The sequence below is a fragment of the Colobus angolensis genome, unplaced genomic scaffold, assembly GCF_000951035.1.
Source record: "Colobus angolensis palliatus isolate OR3802 unplaced genomic scaffold, Cang.pa_1.0 Scaffold14, whole genome shotgun sequence".
NCBI classification, from domain to species: Eukaryota; Metazoa; Chordata; class Mammalia; order Primates; family Cercopithecidae; genus Colobus; species Colobus angolensis.
The window spans coordinates 877,304-893,199 of record NW_012114488.1 but is presented as its reverse complement, the minus strand read 5'-3'; the positions used below and the strand labels follow the sequence as shown (position 1 = coordinate 893,199).

The 15,896-nt window shown below is 40.3% G+C and overlaps 1 protein-coding gene across 4 annotated transcripts in view; it reads right to left on the bottom strand.

Moving 5' to 3' along the window:
- Positions 1-952: 952 nt before the first annotated feature.
- The window catches only part of ASAH1 (N-acylsphingosine amidohydrolase (acid ceramidase) 1), a 30,435-nt gene continuing 15,491 nt past the window's right edge, over positions 953-15,896 (bottom strand). For 3 of the 4 annotated variants that reach the window (XM_011934863.1, XM_011934865.1, XM_011934864.1), the window contains 11 exons: positions 15,700-15,786; positions 13,088-13,166; positions 9,984-10,058; positions 8,403-8,448; positions 7,507-7,651; positions 6,914-6,968; positions 6,171-6,252; positions 4,399-4,530; positions 4,169-4,292; positions 3,360-3,416; positions 953-2,152 (listed from right to left, as the gene is read on the bottom strand). In XM_011934863.1, coding sequence (XP_011790253.1) covers positions 2,063-2,152; positions 3,360-3,416; positions 4,169-4,292; positions 4,399-4,530; positions 6,171-6,252; positions 6,914-6,968; positions 7,507-7,651; positions 8,403-8,448; positions 9,984-10,058; positions 13,088-13,166; positions 15,700-15,786 — 972 coding nt within the window. In that variant the 3' untranslated portion in view covers positions 953-2,062. The remainder of the gene's footprint in view (positions 2,153-3,359; positions 3,417-4,168; positions 4,293-4,398; positions 4,531-6,170; positions 6,253-6,913; positions 6,969-7,506; positions 7,652-8,402; positions 8,449-9,983; positions 10,059-13,087; positions 13,167-15,699; positions 15,787-15,896) is intronic. The other variant, XM_011934866.1, reaches the window with a different exon arrangement.

Below are 15,896 nucleotides of genomic sequence, written 5' to 3'. Positions count from 1 at the left end.
ACAAGGCCAGGTAAATAAATGGGTAAGTAGGAGGTCTAATTAAGATGAGTGACTGAGGAGCTCCATGTGTGAGGGAATACAGGTAGGATTTAGCCTTCCATTCAAAATCAAACTCCCAAAAACTAGGCAGGGAAATGAGATATATAGCACATGGTTTGAATTCAACCTGGACCTTTTTTTTTTTATAGTATTTCTAAAAATAGTCTCATTAATGTCCAATGGCTACTAAGTTTTGTCCTCTCCAAATTAAAATGGCACTTACCATTATCCAATGGGAACTACGGTCGGCACTTTGGATAATATCCTCCCAGTCATGTTTTGATATTCTAGATCTGTATCTAGTTATGCATAAGTACATGTATAAAGTGTTATATAACTAGGTTTATCCTGTATATCCTATTTTAAAACTGCTTTACTACTAAACAATTACGTCTTAAAATCTTAACACCTGTTATTTCTTGTAAACTGTGATTTACTCCTGAGAAATTGGTCTGAAATTAGCATCTCACCTCTTTATTATCAGGCATATCAAAGATACTACATTAATAAAAAAAACACAACAAGTTTACCTCACTTCATTTTTATAAGAGGTAGAAAATCTGAGTAAACTTTTTTTCATTAATCGAATCCTATTTTAATGTAAATCCTCTTATAATTCCTCTCGCTTCACTAAAGTAATCTTGGAATCACTAAAGTTTTGTGGAAGCACCTCCTATCTGGGGGAAAAACTGCCTTTAAAGGCCTGCAAATTGGGTTGATAGTATCTGGTTAAGAGGTGGTATTAGTCATGTAAGAGTAAGATTGTGACCGTTTAGTCATATTTAATAACCCACTTACATAACCCTTGTTATTTAATTCAGATACGATGTTCAGCTTGTATTTCTCGATAATAACCCCCCACCTTCAAACCAACACAGATGGACACACCCAATCAGCGTGCATGACTGCTGACTGGCACCCTTTCCAATGACTGTTTATTGAGTGTCAGGAACGCAACTGTGATTATACAAAATGAAATGGACATGGTCTTGCACAAACGGCATACATTTCACAGTTAATCGTGAAGGTTAGAAAGGTTAACAAGTTCTATTAGCACTTTTCGTAAGTAGTTTGATTTCTGAAAAACAGAGTAACGTAATTTTAGTAACTACTAACATTTCTTTCAAACGACATGTCAATCTGAAGAACAAACGAAAAACCTGTTTATGACATGAATGCTACTTACGAGAATGTAAAATAATGGGTTCACTTCCTATTTTCCACATGTCTTTGTTTATTGACTAAATTCACAGAAACTGGGATGCGGTTTTTTAAGTTAGCAAATTCCTTAGGGTTACTGGGAGGTAGAGGAATTATGAAAAAGGGAACACTTCAATGATTGTGTAAAAGACTGCCTTGCATACTGATTACTTCTTGAACCCCTAAAAGTGCTATTTAGAGTCAAAGGCCCATTTTTTGCCCATTAAAAGTAACATACAGGTGAATGTTTGTCTCATCCCTCTGATCATATGCAATAAAATTATACTGCTGTCACTAACAGCAAAGGTAATGGTATATTAATTTTAATAGTAGTTAGAACCAGAAGGAAAAGGCTGTTATACAGCAAAACAAACAAATATGTAGGTGAAAGTGAAAACCTGAAGAATGTGGAGTGTTTACTGTTCCGTTACTCACACAGATGCGCTGGATTCAATACCCACGCCGAATCTCCATTTACTCCACGGAGGTGGAGCTCACCATGGTTCGACTGCCTGCCAGTTCCCCAAATGTCAAAGCGAAACAAAACTCAGTGAATTCTAGATGATTGTTTTACTTCCCCTAAAGAAGTTATCTGTAAATAAGATAAAAATCTTACTGTAAATAAGATAAAAAAATCAACTGATAGGGCAAAAAAAAAAAAAAGTCTGTCAATTGTCAACAGCTGCAGGAAGACAAGCTTGTGACTCAAAGAGAACCTGCCCCGAGTCTTAGTCTTTGGAGGGTCAGACAGCTGCAGTATTCGGTCACATGGAGGTGCTGTCTTCATGTTTCAGAGGCCGCGTTCTGTAGACCAGACGTGTGCTCACCAACCTATACAAGGGTCAGGGCAGTCCCGTATGTAAGTTTCAAATTGATCTTTGGTAACATCTATCAAGGTTGTGAACACGGTCAGCTGAAAGAAAAGTTATTTTTACTTTAAGGCCGTTTTCAATTCAGAGATGTTCTGATACATATTAGCATTTCTATACTTGCAGAATTTGCTTTAGGAAGTTATTTAATATTACATAATATAATGTTAATATATGCAAAGCATGTTATATAATGTATATATTTACATTAATATAGTATAATGTAAAATTAGCTAATCATTATACAGTCCCATCCAATAATTAAAGCAACCAACTTCAACAGGATCACTGTATCAGTTAATGAATATAAAAAGGCTCAGGAAATGATCTCTAGCTCCTTACAGGAGCTTATTCCTGACAGCACATTGCTTCACCCCCAGTGCTTAAAGAATGCCTTAACCCTCCTCGACGCACAGCTAGCAGTCCTGGGAGGCCTCCGGAGTAAAAACCGTGGAGCTTTGGCTATCCCTATCCTTAAAGCATTTCCAATACAGTGGGGGAAACTGCAGGCACCCAGATCACAAGGCATACACCCAAACTCATGGTTCACACAAACTACGGTCACGAGATGGTGACTTGCTCAAAGATGCTGTAGGCAAAACGCCAAGTATGGCAAGGCCCATGAACTGAAGGCAGGCTTCTTGCGAGAGCCTGGATGACCTGGATGCCAAAGGCCAGGAGGGATTTCTCCTGGCAAGGGTAAAGGTGGCATGTTTACGTTAGGGAGAGCTGTGGAAAAGCACTAAAAAAAAGAAGGAACAAATGGCATCCTTAAGGGGCATGTTCAGAACGTTCAGGGAATGACTGTTAGCAAGTGGTGGGATGATTAGGAAACTTTTTGCATTTTTTAAAAATCTATAGTGTAGGGAAAAGATAAACAGATGTAGTAAAGTTTAAGGGAAACCCTAAACCACTAAGGCACAGAGCTCCATCTGAAAATGGACTTCAGACTTTGCTTAGTTAGATAGTGTGAGATTTTTAATAGATACCGATAAGAGTAAAATGCTAGACTTAATTCAGTTGCCATGTAAATAAAGCTATAAACAATACTCTGACCTACCAAGCCTCAGTGATCATTTTCTTTGTTGTATTCCAAAATACAGTTTTAGCCACACAAAAACATTTTTTAAAAAATCAGCCCTAAGTGAACATAACTTCTGTGTTCAAACTGATCAAAGATAACAAAGAAAGATAAAATACAGGGCCAAATTCTTTCCCTTAAGGTAAATATACATACAATATTTAAAATACCTTGTTGAGGACAGGTTTTGTTGACAGGACATCATACATGGTTTCAAATGAGATATTCTAAAACACATACAAAAAGTTTTGTTCAGTAAGTTAAATACGAAGTCAACAGCCTTATCTACACACATGGGTCACCAGAAACCAAGACATTCTTTTTTTTTTTTTTTTGAGACGGAGTCTCACTCTGTCGCCCAGGCTGGAGTGCAGTGGTGCGATCTCGACTCACTGCAAACTCTGCCTCCTGGGTTCACGCCATTCTCCTGCCTCAGCCTCCCGAGTAGCTGGGACTACAGGCGCCTGCCGCCACGCCCGGCTAACTTTTTTTGTATTTTTAGTAGACACGGGGTTTCACTGTGTTAGCCAGGATGGTCTCAATCTCCTGACCTCATGATCCACCCGCCTCGGCCTCCCAAAGTGATGGGATTACAGGCATGAGCCATTGCGCCCGGTCAAGACATTCTTTAATCAACCTCCCCTCCATCCCCGCAGTAGACTTTCCATGGGAGTCACTGTTAGAAACACAGGTAACAGTTTTCATGGATTACTTTCCTCTCTCTCATTCCCCTTTTTAAATTCTTGCCTGTTTGTTATTCAGCTTCAGAGTGGTATCCCGCATTAGAACCAGAAAGGGAAAGTACAGCACAATTTTGCTCTTTAAGTTAAAAAAAACACAAAAAATCAGTGGAGAGTGACCAGAGATACTATGAATAATAGGAGGTTTATACATTACTTGAAGGCCAAAGAAAAATGGCAGAACCAAGAGAATCTTTCATGGCAACAGTTTCTTTCTAAAGATGACCCTGCAAAGGTACCTCTTGGGTGGTGTGGTTCAGACACATCTTTGCAGGCGTTCTGCGATCATCAAGGAAGAAGGGATTTTTCCAACGGTCATAATTTGTTTGCACCACATACCATCTACCCTGCTTAGCATTGAGTCTAGATACAAAAAGAGAGATTCCCTCTTAGGCTACAGCCTTAAAACTCGAAGTATGTCAATGTATGCTTCTGTTTCTACTTCTTTTGCTTTAACAAATCTACTTACTCATATACATCCAATGATTCCTTTCTGTCTCGTGTAATCACACAACCCTCCCCAGACTGGTTGCCTCCCACGATAAAGTAGGCTGGGGCCAGTATCTTGGTCTTGGTCAATGTATTCTTGGCTTCTTCATAACTATATAGAAACATTGCAAAAGAAGAATGAAACATTTTTTTATTTCAGTAAATAACTTCATTTATTTTTAAATTTTACTTTAAGTTCTGGGATACACGTGCTGAACATGCAGGTTTGTTACATAGGTGTGCATGTGCCATAGTGGTTTGCTGCACCCATCAACCCATCATCTAGGTTTCAAGCCCTACATGCATTAGGTATTTGTCCTAATGCTCTCCCTCCCCTTTTACCCCACCCCCCGAAAGGCCCAGTGTATGATGTTCCCCTCCCTGTGTTCACATGTTCTCTTTGTTCAGCTCCCACTTATGAGTGAGAACATGCGGTATTTGGTTTTCAGTTCCTGTGTTAGTTTGCTGAAGATGATGGTGGGAAACATTTTTAGATGACTTAGAATGGAAATGTTTAGCTCTGTAGAAACTAAAGGAAAACAAGTATCTAAGGAACGTGTTCTTTATTTATTTTTATTTTTAGAGATGGGGGTCTCACTATGTTGCCAAGGCTAGTCTCGAACTCCTGGGTGCAAGCGATACTCTTGCCTTTGCCTCCCGAAGTGCTGGGATTACAGGCATGAGCCACCACGCCCAGCCACAAAGTGATTTGTAAAAAAGGATGGTGAGCAATGACTCTGGGAAAAGCGATCCCTGACCCTGTGTGGTGAGCACTGAGATGGGAAGTGGGAATCTTAGGAAGTCCCTCTAATCTGAAGGAGAAACAAAGTGGCCTCGAGAGATCATCTTCCACCCTTACTGTCCATGCCGTTCACTGAACAACAGAACAAAGGGAAATAATATTACAGTATATAGGACTTAGAGAATAGAAAGTAAACCTTCTTGAAAATCAGGACTATTGAAAATTGAATTGGGTTATCAAAGAACACTACTAACATTAAATCTTATTCCCTGGGAATTATTAAAAACAGGATTGATGCCCATTTATTGGGACGCAGTGCAGGTTGAATGAAGGAAAGGTAGTTTTGCTATTGTAAGATTTCTATACCAAAGCAGGATATAACTTACAGGCTAATATGTACTACATTTTGTATTTATTTATTTTGTTTTTTTGACAGAGTCTTACTGTGTCACCCAGGGTGAACTGCAGTGGACTGATGCCAGTTCACTGCAGTCTCGATCTCCTTGGGCTCAGGTGATCCTCCCACCTCAGCCTCCTGAGTAGCTGGGACTACAGGCATGTGCCACCATGCCTGGCTAATTTCTGTGTTTTTTGTAGAGAGAGGATTTCGCCATGTTGCTCAGACTGGTCTCAAACCCCTGGGGTCAAGTGATCTGCCATTTTCAGCCTCCCAAAGTGTTAGGATTACAGGCATAAGCCACTGTGCCTGGTCTGTACTACCATTTAAGTGAAGATTTTACTGTACAATTGTTCTTTTGTGTGTGGGTGATTTTTTTTTCTGTACACCAAAAGTATTCATAGGTGCCTTTCAGAATGTCAGTATCCCTAGTGCTAATTTTAAGTAATTCATTTCTTTGCTGTAAAACACACAATATGCACAAAGAAAACATGAATAATTCCACGAGTGTCAGAGGTTCACCTAAGAAATTCTGCAATAGCTCCTCAAAGGATTGTTAAGCTGGAGCTTAACAAATATTTTTATTTGATAGTAAAGCAATGAAGCACTTTACCTTGTGCTATTTTCCAGAACTGTTCTAGTGAGAAACCCTATCCACATGGCATCTTTCTTTCCCAAAATCCATTCTAGAATACCTGGAAGAGATCGAACACACTGTCAGGAACTGGAAGAGGTTAGACTATATAACCAGTCAGGAACCGGAAGAGGCTGGACTGTGTAACCAGTCAGCAACCGGAAGAGGCTGGACTACGTAACCAGTGAGGAACCAGAAGACGCTAGACTATGTAACCTTCAGGAACCAGAAGAGGCTGGACTATGTAACCGTCAGGAACCAGAAGAGGCTGGACTATGTAACCAGAAGAGGCTAGAGGAACCAGAAGACGCTAGACTATGTAACCTTCAGGAACCAGAAGAGGCTGGACTATGTAACCGTCAGGAACCAGAAGAGGCTGGACTATGTAACCAGAAGAGGCTAGACTATGTAACCTTCAGGAACCAGAAGAGGCTGGACTATATAACCGTCAGGAACCAGAAGAGGGTGGACTATGTAACCAGCCAGGAACCGGAAGAGGCTGGACTATGTAACCAGTCAGGAAATGGAAGAGGCTGGACTTTGTAACCAGTCAAGAACCGGAAGAGGGTAGACAATGTAACCAGTTGGGAACCAGAAGAGGTTAGACTTTGTAACCAGTTAGGAACCAGAAGAGGTTGGACTATGTAACCAGAAGGCACAGTCCAGTCATCCTCATAAAAAAGCTCTGAGATTCCCATTTCACTTGAGAATGCTCTACTTACCCAGATAACCACCATTTACACTGAAACGTTCATTCAGTGTAAGACTGAACAGTCCCTGAGAAAAAGACAAAGCAATGAAGTCAGAAACATCAACCATGCGCTTTAAGGCCCTGTCGCTGCTGTACTTCAGAGTGGGATATAAAGGTCTAGCTTGAGTAATGGGGAAGGCAAAAATAAATCAAAACCATGCAAGGCTTTTTAAAAAGTTCAAAGCATTTCTGATTCTAGTATGTGACATAAGTAGGTAGGGGCATCACTGGCTACGTTTTTTGGACAGGAAACTGAAGGGCAGAGAATGAACGCCTGACTTGCCTAAGTGAGTGGCAGACCCAGGACCAGATCCCAGATTGTGACTCCCAGCCCTTGACACCCGGCCACATGCTCTTTATCCTAGAACAGGCTCAGAAACCTCCACTTCCTTTCTACTCGTCTCTACCATGGGATCTCATACCTATGAAGTGACAAGAAGTACAAGGGGATGAAATGGGGCTTCATAGTCCCTTTAGGTCCTCATATTCTTAGATTTCACCTTTTACATAACAGTAATAGGACAAAAAGCTACCTGTATAATTATGTAACAACAGAGTCCTTACTGGTTTGAATCCTGTTAACATGCCCACATAGCCAGCAAAGCTTGAAGCCTTGAAGACAGTTTTGTTGTTTCTTTGAAAGTCCAAATTCACCGTTAAAGGTTTTAGTTCCTCAGTTATGACCCAGGTATCATTATTTATGTTCCACCTACAAAAGACAAGTTTCAGTGACATTTAAGAAACACAGTAATAATAATGATGAACATGATGATGAGGGCCAGGCACTACACTGGGAGCTTTATCTACCGAGTCACCATGATCAATCCTAACAAGACCTTTACAATATGGTACCTTTATTCTGTTTTCCAAATGATAAAACTGAGGTTCAGAGAAGTCGGATAACTCTCCCAGTATCACACAGCTTATAAATAGTGAGCCTCAGATTCAAACACAGAATGCTAATTACAGCACTCTTATTTTGTCAGAAAGGTCAAGATAGACACATACAATAGAAGAGTGTGCCCCTCTTGTCTCAACACTCAGTAATCCATTTATCTTCACTTATGATCACATTTTGGGTGTGACTTGAGACTTACTTTTCATCAATGTAATACAACCTACTCTTCTTATAGAATTAAACAGTTCCTGTGGGTTCTTTTTTTTTAGATGAAGTCTGGCTCTGTAACCCAAGCTGGAGCTCAGTGGCACGATCTTGGCTCACTGCAACCTCTGCCTCGCAGGTTCAAGCAATTCTCTGCCTCGGCCTCCCGAGTAGCTGGGATTACAGGTGGCCCCCACCATGCCTGGCTAATTTTTGTATTTTTAGTAGAGATGGGATTTCACCATCTTGGCCAGGCTGGTCTTAAACTCCTGATCTTGTGATCCACTGGCCTCAGTCTCCCAAAGTGCTGGGATTACAGGTGGGAGCCACCATGCCCGACCCTGTGTTCTTTACTTACCCAAGAAATACTCCAAAATCCATGTTTCTCCCATGTATTAGATGACCTATTTGAAGGTAGACAGAGGAGACGTGTTAACATTCTAAATCAAAGCTGGACAATTAATTTTGATTAATTAATTTATTTTTGAGACAGAGTCTCGTTCTGTTGCCCAGACTGGAGTGCAGTGGTGTGATCTCAGCTCACTGCAACCTTTGCCTCCCAGGTTCAAGCAATTCTTGTGCCTCAGCCTTCCACATAGTTGGGAATACAGACACATGCCACCACACCCGGCTAGTTTTGTTTTGTTTTTTTTTTTTTTTCAGTAGAGATGAGGTTTCACCATGTTGGCCACGCTGGTCTCTAACTCCCGACCTCAGATGATCCACCTGCCTTGGCCTCCCAAAGTGCTAGGATCACAGGTGTAAGCCACCGTGTCTGGCCTCTAATTTTGATTAATTTATATTCACAACTGTTTCTTCAAACAATGAGAAGTAAGAAGCATCCTAATATCCTAAGCCTTCACTAGATGGGACTGTTGTCACTGTCAATCTGCCAGACAACCCCACAAAATCTGAGAGCACAGGTTTCAGGTAAGATCAGAATATGGGAAAAGGAATCAATGGTCATATTTTGTTTCACTATCACATGGTTCTACCAGGACACAGAAATCTGAGCCTCAATTACTGGGATTCACCCAATGTTTCCCTTCAGGCATCATCCCCTAGAGCATGACACCTCAAGGGTAAGGTACAGGCAGATGTATACCCAGAGTATAGGTCGAAGATCAGGGTGAGTTAGCGAAGTTGTCCTGTGCTTTGTACTCTGGGGACCCATTAGGAAAAATACGAGAAAGTGAGGATGGTACACACTGGGTCGCCTGGCTGGGAAAGGATGAGAGAATGTGTGTTCTGGGCCTCAAGAGAAGGACAGATGTCCTGACATACATGAAGATAAGGAAGTACCTCCTGCGAGCACTTCTATTAAATCATGTAGATGGGTATAAGTAGACTATGAGGAAAAGAACAATGTTTCTAGCCTTGAAACATTTCTTCCAGGTTTTTGGCATGTTTGAATTCAACTTTAATAGGCAGTATAGTAGTCTTAAAATAAGGAGAATTTTCAGTACACTCATAAAAATTTACCAAGAAATAAAAAGCTCTATGCAACACACACAGAATTTATGTAGCAAGCCCAAAGTTTAGAAGTTCTAATTCCGGCCGGGCGCGGCGGCTCAAGCCTGTAATCCCAGCACTTTGGGAGGCCGAGACGGGCGGATCACGAGGTCACGAGATCGAGACCATCCTGGCTAACATGGTGAAACCCCGTCTCTACTAAAGAATACAAAAAACTAGCCGGGCCACGAGGCGGGCGCCTGTAGTCCCAGCTACTCGGGAGGCGGAGGCAGGAGAATGGCATAAACCCGGGAGGCAGAGCTTGCAGTGAGCTGAGATCCGGCCACCGCACTCCAGCCTGGGCGACAGAGCCAGACTCCGTCTCAAAAAAAAAAAAAAAAAAAAAGAAGTTCTAATTCCATTTATTTAGAAGATTCTTCTTTACGTAGTGCTTCATACTGCCCACCCTCCCCCAGTGCACAATTACCTTTTTTGTCTTCTGCTATTATGGAAGTACAAATGGTAAAAAATTCGTAAAAAATATTGTATGAAATAATCTCTCCTATGAAAAAAGAAAGGAAAATTTTGTGTTAATATACAGAACCATGACGATGGGAGAAAATTTTGTTTTAAGAAAAAGTTTAAGTATTTTCAATGTGTGAGTGTGTGTTGTGGCCAGTGGGGCTGTGCCGGAGCGGCCGGCTGCACGGTGGTTTTCTTCCCCAGCCTGGTATCTCTAGACTCAAGATGAAACAAGTCACCAAGGAGGCAGCCTGTGGACCAGCTGAACATCCAGGCAAGTTGCAACTGTTCTCCAACATCATGTCAGAAATGTTTATCAACATGCTTCATTTTGATTTTTCTTTTGGGACCGTAAATATGATCATTTAATACAACTGGCTCTTGGCTGTTTGCTTGAAATGTATTTTGCCCAGATTTTTCAACTGTGACTAAAATTTTTTAAAGGTGAAAAAGGAGATTCAAGAACTATTAATAACTATTAATAAAATTAGTACAGAGCTGCCAAGACACTCCATTCTAGGGCATTTTATTTTTTGAATACTTTCCCAAAATGTGTAATACTGCTGTTTAGCATTTAATTCAAAGATAAGTAATACATTTCATTTCTATCCTATTTAACATTAACATGTTAAGCTCAATATTTTTTTTCACCCAAATCCAATGCTTATTTTATTTCAATTAAATTTCTAATTTGGTGAAATTCTATTTTATTATAAATTTTTAATAATTTTTAATTATATAAATTTACATCACTTATACATCATGTTATTCTTCTTAATCCATAAGGTATTTATATTTGGTACTGATTTGCTAGAGTTCTTTACATAAAAAGGGAATTACACTTGTTTTTCATAAAGGCAGTTAGCAGCTATTTCCAGTATGTTGATTATCTTTTTTTTTTTTTTTTTTGAGACAGAGTCTGGCTCTGTCGCCCAAGCTGGAGTGCAGTGGCTGTTGATTATCTTTTAAATCATTTTTTTAAAGAAGCAGCACACAAAACTGGCCACTGATTTTCACAAATTCTCAATCATCTCTCTTATAAAATGAAAGTACTATTGGCTATTTAAAATAACGACACTACTGCTTTGGTAGCTTAAAGATAAAACTTTTGGGGTCGTGGGGAAAATCTTTTTCATTACATGCCATGAAGCTTAAATTGAAATTTTAATAATAGCTTCCCAAACCATCCACATCTAAGAACAATTTTAATGAATGACATGCAAGGCCTTCTCCCTGAAAATAAAAGATACTGCTCAGAGAAATCAATAACCCAAATAAATGTTGAGAAAACAAAGTTGGAAGAATTATATACTACCTAATTTTAAGACTTACTATAAAGCTTTAGTAACTGAGGTAGAATAGCATTGATACAAGGGAAGACAAATAGGTAAACGAAACTTAACAGTAATTCTCCAAACAAAACAACATATATATAATCACCTGTTTGTATATACATACACACACGTGTGTGTGTGTCTGTCTGTGTGTGTATATATATATGTATTGTACATTTATATCAAAGACACCACTGCAATTTGCTGAGGAAAGGATAGCCTTCTGAATTAACAGTGTTTAACTGGATATACCATATGAGAAAATCCTGAACGTTGACCCTGAAGTCATATAGCATATACAAAAATAATTCAGAATACATCATAGGCCTAAATGTCAATAGTAAACATTAAACATCTAGAAGAAAATACATAAGCATATATATGACTTTGGACTAGGCCAAGATTTCTTAAATGGATACAAAAGGCACTACTCATAAAAGAGAAGACTGAGGCCGGGCGCGGTGGCTCAAGCCTGTAATCCTAGCACTTTGGGAGGCCGAGATGGGCGGATCACGAGGTCAGGAGATCGAGACCATCCTGGCTAACACGGTGAAACCCCGTCTCTACTAAAAAATACCAAAAAAAAACGAGCCGGGCGAGGTGGCGGGCGCCTGTAGTCCCAGCTACTCGGGAGGCTGAGGCAGGAGAATGGCGTAAACCCGGAAGGCGGGGCTTGCAGTGAGCTGAGATCCGGCCACTGCACTCCAGCCTGGGCGACAGAGCGAGACTCCGTCTCAAAAAAAAAAAGAGAAGACTGAGGCATTAGACTACACTAAAATTCAAAATGTCTGTTCATCAAAAGACACCAGTAAGAGAATAAAAATGAAAGTCACAGACTGGGAGCAGATATTCAGAATCCATACATCTGACAAAGGGCTTATATTCAAAGTATGTAAAGAATTCCTTCAATCTCATTTTTAAAGGGGCAAAAGACCTTAACAAGCCCTTCTCCAAAAGAAACAAAGAAACCAAAAAAAAAAAAAAAGTCAATAAAGTGTTAAATCTCATTAGACATCGAGGAAATGCAAATTAAAACTAAAATGGGATACTGTGACACTCAACAAAAAGGCTCAAGTAAAGATTGACACTATCAAAGAAAAAAAGGAAAAAGAAAAGACTGATACTCTTGAGAGGAGAATTATCAAGTGGAGAAAACTGAATCACACTCTGCTGATTGTCAACTGCTGGAATCACTGTGGAAAACTGTTTGGCAGAATCTACAAGGCTAAACATACAACTACTCTATAACCCAACGGTTCACTTCCTAGGTATATATCCAGAAAAATGAGCACATAGACCCCCAAAAATGTACTAGAATATTTATAACTCATCTATTCTTAATATCGCAAATCTGAAAACAACTCAAATACCCTGTTCATGGAGTAGCACACCACCCATAATGAAAGCACAAGAATCACACACAACAGTTCCTATCATTCAGTTCTACTTATATAAAGTTCACGAAGAGGGAAAATTAATCTACGGTGGCATCAGAATAGTGGTTACTGGAGGAGGCAGTGTTTTCTGCAAAGGGGCATGATGGAGTACTATGGAGTGCTGGGCTCTTCCGTATCTTGATCTGAGTCATGGCTACGTGCATGTATGCATTTCTGAAGCTTCACTGAGCTGTATACGTAAGACCTGTGCACTTGGCTGTATGTATATCACACGTCAATGAAAATTTGTAAAAGAGTATAATTACTTTTTTTTTTTAAAGCTTCTAAGTGAACTTTACCTAAAGGTATATCAGTAACAGCGGCGATACCCTTCATTTCCTCTTCAAAAGGGCCAGGAAAGTTGCCAAGGAGGCCAGGCTGGAAAACAAATATATTAATAAAAGCATTTAACCTAAAAAACATACTTTGAAATCTAGTTCTCTGACATATAATTTGTTCTAGATACTGCTATCACAATAAGTGATAGGAGTTATTTTTTAAAGCATTTTTACATCATGTAGTTATAAAAAGATTCTATATAATACTCAATATTGGGCCCCTATACATAGACCAGATTCTCAGATTGTTTTTCCTGCCTTATTTTTCCATCATTCTCCAGAGAAGGCAGGAACGAGAGTAACTCCCCCTGGATGACCTAATTTGACCCACACCACAAAAACATCATAACAAGCACTCCTTGTCTGTCTGCATGAATTCACCCTCTAGCCACTGGCATATACCGTTCTTACCATTTCCTTCCCACACGCACGGAGATAAACCTGAACTAGTCTATCCATAGCCTTGTGTCATGGTTAATGGCTGATCTTTGGCTAACATGAAGTAACCGCATTCTCTTAGCAAACCATAGACTTCAAGCAAATTCAGTGGTGGACATCATATATTTATTCTCAATGGCAACTACTAACATCTAGATCACAACTTAAGTTCACAGCCTCTTGCTGAGATAGTGTTTAAAATTCACGAATCTCATTTTTTTAACCAACTTGGTAATTATATGCAATGTTGCCTAAACGTATTACTTTTTTTCCCTAGGAACTCAAAGCACTGCCCAAGTGGAATGTTCCAGCCATTTAACAAACAAATGTGACTTAACGGGTATTTATTAAACACTTATTACATCCAAGCACTATGCTTTATACACAGTATGTCATTTAATCCTTACAACCACGATATGAAATACATATTAGTAAGTATTATTCTCCCTGATGAGAAAACTGAGGTTTCATAGGTTAAGGAACTTTCCCTAGGACACACAGCTAGTATGTGACTGATCCAGCCTTAAAATCCAGTATTGCCCGATTCCAAGGCGTGGCACAAAAACACTCTGCAATGCTGCCCTCCCTGATAACATTCAGAGTAGAGGGGAGATGAAGGCATACGGGGTACGTGGGGACCTCATCCTCTTTTGCTCCTGCCAGCATTTTTTGTTTTGAGGAAGTCTGGTAAGTATGAACATAAAGGATAGCCTGAAACAAAAGCTCTGACAGCATGAACATGAGGGATAATGGGTTTGGTGCTTGGCAGGTACAAGTGTCAGAGGGAGGATGTGCCCAGAGCACTCGGCCGCTAGGGCAATGATTCTCGACCATGGGAGATTCGGAAGTATCTAAGGACATTTTTTGGTTGTCACAACTGAGGGGGTGTTACCAGCATCCCTGGGTAAGGGCCAGGGATGCTGCTAAACATTCTGCAATGCACAGGACAGCCCCATGACAAAAAGACACCCATCCCAGGCTGGGCATCCTGATGTAGAGGACAGCCCTGCAACAAACAGATAGATACCCACTCCAGACTGGGCATCCTGATGTAGAGGACAGCCCTGCAACAAACAGATAGATACCCACTCCAGACTGGGCATCCTGAAATGTAGAGGACAGCCCCATGACAAAGAAATATCCAACCCAGGCAGGGCACGGCAGTTCACACCTATGATCCCAACACTTTGGGAGAACACTTTGGAAGGTTGAGGCAGGAGAATCGCTTGAGCCCAGGAGTTGGGAGACCAGCCTGGGTGACATAGCAAGCCTCTGTCTCTACTAAAAATTCAGAAAATTAGCTGGGTGTTGTGGCACATGACTGTAGTCCCAGCTACTCAGGAGGTTGAGGCAGAAGGATCCCGTGAGTCTGGGAGATCAAGGCAGCTATGAGCTACGATCACGCCACTGCACTCCAGCTTGGGCTACAGAGTGAGATGAGTGAGGTCTCAAAAAAAAAAAAAAGCTGCCCAACCCCGAATGTCATGAGTGCCCAAAATCTGCCATCAAGTGCAATGAGGATCCCTTTAACAGTTCTAGGGGCCAGGCCCTAGGTGTTTCATTGGTTCTGCGTAAACAAAAACGGGGCTGAGAAATGGAGTGAGAAATGGGAGTCTTCCTGCATGACCAGGATGAAAATGAAATAGTTTGGTGACTGCACAGAAACACTCAACCCAAATGAGTTTTGGGGTCAGAGCTACTGAGGAACTCCACAGAATACGGGGCCAGGCTGAGTACGTCCTTTAGTCATAATTTGGTCATATCTAGAAAAAAAAATCTCTGAATGTCCCTGAGATACCTAAGAAAAAAAATCCAAGTCTTCACTAGTGAACTCACTCATAAATGGAAGGAAACAGCACACTCCCAGATGAAGTATGTTTGTCTGCCCGGTGTCGTAATGTAGTCCCATCCTTTTACGAAACCTGAATTTGCTATGCTGTTACCCTAATATGACCAGTCCCCCAAATTTAAGTCCCTCTGAAGTTCTGACAGTGAGCTAGATTCACGCAGATCTGTCCAAGTCCCTGCGAAGAGGTTGTTGAATTACGCCTTTAAATAAATACCAGAGCATTTTCTGATTTTTGTCTGTAATGTGTATGTGCTTAACATTTATTGTGAGAAATAATATTTCTTACCAATTTTTCATCCACTATCTGCATAACTTTTCCACTTGGGACGAATGTATTTACCATATTCTTCAGAGAATTCACTATAACTTTTAGCTGAAAAAAAAATAAAATGCTTACTAAAAGATATAATGAAATGCTGTCAAGATTACCTTTTGGCTTACCCATATGTAGCTAAAAGAGAGTGTTATTTGACAATTTATATA